This window comes from Ctenocephalides felis, unplaced genomic scaffold, assembly GCF_003426905.1.
Source record: "Ctenocephalides felis isolate EL2017-DRISC unplaced genomic scaffold, ASM342690v1 CF-g0.4_SCAFFOLD_01727, whole genome shotgun sequence".
NCBI classification, from domain to species: Eukaryota; Metazoa; Arthropoda; class Insecta; order Siphonaptera; family Pulicidae; genus Ctenocephalides; species Ctenocephalides felis.
In genome coordinates, this window is record NW_020537881.1 from 15,111 (window position 1) to 18,758 (window position 3,648).

Consider the following 3,648-nt stretch of genomic DNA (forward strand, 5'->3'; position numbering starts at 1 on the left):
TTTTCACCTAAAATTACACATCATTCCCTAATGATATCTTCGAACGTTTTTGATTTTTCCAAATCGGTTCGGTAGGATAAGCTTAAATGTGGACGAAAATTTAACACTTTTTTTTCAACTTTAATTACAAGAAAAACGGCTCGGTAGATTTTCACCTAAAATAATCAGCATCATTCCCAACTAATATCTTTCGAACAGTTTTTGATTTTTTTAAAATCGGTTCGGTAGGATGAGCTTAAATTTGGACGAAAAGTTCACACTTTTTTTTCAAATTACAAAGAAACGGCTTGGCAGAATCGTTGCACCAACTGACAAACGATAGTCCTCACCGAAATACATCAAATGGCTTTTAAATTTCTAAATCGGTTCAGGCGTTTTTGAGAAAACGTCGATCAAAAGTCTAATTTTGACAAATGCCAAAAAGACCATACTGATTTTTGCAAACTTTGACGAATTTTTAAAGCTGAACCAGTTGTCGTAGGGCGCGTAATATTTTTAGTATGATCTAGAAGACTATGGTATCTATCGTCAAAAAAATAATCATAATAATCGTCGAATTTTTTTTTTTTAAACTTTATTACAAGAAAACGGCCCCGGCCGATCTCTACCAAAAACTAATCAGCACGATTCCCAACCAATATCTTTTCGAACGGTTTTTGAATTTTCAAAATCGATTCTAACTGCGGGCTAAAACGTGGACGAAAGAGTTTTCACTTCTCTGCTATTTACGAAGAAACGTTTTGGCCGATCGTCGCACAAAACTGACAAACAATAGTCCTCATCGAGATACATCGAATGGCTTTAAATTTTTAAATCGGTCCAGCCGTTTTTGAGAAAACGGCGATTTACGGCAAAAAATCTGTTGGTGCACACGCACACACACACACACACACACACACCACACATACTTTTTCCAAATTTGGTCTCATTCGATTCAGAATGGCTTGAAACGTCGAGAAAACATAAAATTAGCGAATCGGATTTTTTGATGAAAACATAAACTTCTCCTTCGGGAAGTTAATAAAAAGAGGTATATGTTACACCACTTCGTGTACATTGAACATGGTCTGTAATATGTTGCTATTTAACAGATTTTATACGAAGTTTGGCATGCCTGGCATTATTGGGTGCATAGACTGCACACACATAAGTATAGTGGCTCCCAAAAAGATCACCCCGTGGCACCAGCTGCTATTTATATGAATAGGAAGGCTATTACTCAATTAATATTGAAGTAGTAGTATTATTTTATTTTGCTTAAGAATTTTGAAGACTAACATGATAATAAATAATATTAGATATGTGATGCCGATGAACGGATATTGTTTGCGAGCAGCAGATATCCTGGCTCCACTCATGATGCAGCCATTTGGAAGGTTTCGACAGTCAGAGCCCTGCTAAATCATAATGCTGATGATGGGACATATTTATTGGGCAATTCAAGAATATATTTAATATCGCAAATCAAATAAGGAAAAAAATATATATTAGTTGTACCCTTTGGAACATTGCATACTCACCCATATAGGACGCCAGTAGGCTCTACCCAGGAGAAATACAATAAGTTCCACAAAAAGACTCGCAATGTAATAGAGAGAACATTTGGTGTTGTTAAAAGTCGTTTTCGATGTTTGCATCGTCACAGGACACTGCATTATACACCTGATGTGGCAGGAAAAATTGTGTATGCAGTATTTACTCTGCATAATATATGCAGAGTAAATAATATTCCTCTGGATGAAGAACTGACGGAATATAGTGATGATTTTGGAAACGGTTAGATACCAAATAATTGTATTTCAAATGTGTAGTTAAAATTAATTGATTTAAATATTTCAGAAGTATACAATGAGGCAGATAATATGGCATATAACATCAGAAATTCTTATGCCAGAAGATATTTTTAATACCATAACATTCACTTAAAAAAAAAGATTGTATTTTCATAGCTACATAAATGTAATTATTTTAAATAAATAAATAAATATATATATATATATATATATATATATATATATATATATATATATATATAAAGGAATAAAAAACAAAATTTATTGGCTGTTAAATTTATTTTTTAATGTATTATTGAGAATTTTCAATTGATCAGCTATGCATTGCAGCGCCTCTGTCTGTTTCTCCATCATGTTAGTAAGAGACTCTGTTTGTCTTTTCAATACGTATTCCATTGAGTTTACGAGGTGATTTAATTCATCTTAAAATAATAAAATGCAGAATGTATCACATAGTAATATAAGTAATATTTAAAATAGAAGAAAAATTATACTTACTATTGCCAGAAGTTCTTCGTCTCTGCATTGGTGGTCTAGGGGCATCATCTAAAAATTCTGGAGGTGGCATTATATCTTCTACCTCAGGATCAACATTAACAGAATCAAGTTCAGCCTCGTTGCTGACAGATTTTTCGATAGGATACTATTAAAGAATTTAATATGTGTATATGTATATATACATATATATATAATGAAATTACATTTAGTCCAATATCCATTTCCAGATCTGGATGGCCATCAATTGACCCTAGACCCCAAACACCTAAGGCCTTTTGTTCGACCTCTGTCAAGCAATTGGTTAATGCAGGCCCACCTCCTGTTGCTAAAGTATGAGCTTTTTGTTTCCTTGCTTTGGCTTTTGTCTGGTTTTTCTAACCCGCAAATATCTATATCAATTTAATAACATATGAATTATCATTTTCAAAAATATAACATACTAGCAACAAAAACTTTTACCTTCATCCAGGATTCAGTAGGCCTATTAGGCCCATGACCACATGAGTTTAACAAATTGGTCAATTCCTCCCACTTTGCACTGAAATAATCCTTGTCGAACGAGGGGCTTAATTTATTAGCAACGAATTGTGGGTTGCTGATTAAAAAATCAACATATATTTCGTACTGCGCCGGATTAGTTTTTTTGGCTCTTTCATTTGCGTATCACTGGCCATTTTGTATGTAAAATATATTTATCTAAAAAAATCGTGAACGCTTTTTGACTGGAAGTCCAGTACAAGTATATCCAAAATTGAAAAAACCGTTCGCGTCAGCACCGTAGAGATAGATTATTGCCGATTTCGAGAGTACAAACACAGAGAGCCAACATCAAAAAACCAAAATCTTTGTTCGCTCATGTTACGCCATAACACGATTCATTCTCATAAAATTGGTGCGCCGAGAATAACAAATCTTTAACATACACTTACGCGAGGCATGTTATGCTAACATGCAAGTGTGGTAACAGAGCGTAGCCATGTTAAGGCAGAATCGGTCTATATGTTTTGGTTTGAGATTTATTATTTTTTATTTGTATGTTAAGAAAAATTTGTTGGTTTTTCTCGCATTTTTGTTCTAGAAGTTATCAATTTTAGTATTTGTTGTCATAGTATATACATTGGAGAGTAACATACTCAAATTTGAGCATTCTAGTATCAATAGTACGTCCTGGAGAGCTCTCTAAAATAACACTTTTAACTTCAATTGTTTTTCATATATTTACTGATGTTTTATTCAGGACTTTTCATAGAAAATTACTTTTTTCTTGAATTTTTGTTCTAAAAGTTATCAATTTTAGTATCTGTGGTCATAGTATATGCATTGAAGAACCACATACTCAAATTTTAGCACTGTAGCT

At 33.3% G+C, this 3,648-nt stretch overlaps 1 protein-coding gene across 1 annotated transcript; it reads right to left on the bottom strand.

The window, feature by feature from the left end:
* Nucleotides 1-2,126: 2,126 nt before the first annotated feature.
* On the bottom strand, nucleotides 2,127-3,269 carry LOC113374348 (the record flags this gene model as incomplete). Its single annotated transcript, XM_026614447.1, has 5 exons — nucleotides 3,241-3,269; nucleotides 2,751-2,886; nucleotides 2,495-2,665; nucleotides 2,292-2,436; nucleotides 2,127-2,215 (listed from the first exon to the last, which is right to left on the bottom strand). Coding segments are annotated over exons 1-5 (570 nt in total), but the record flags the coding sequence as incomplete, so codon positions are not given.
* Between the last annotated feature and the right edge of the window lie 379 nt (nucleotides 3,270-3,648).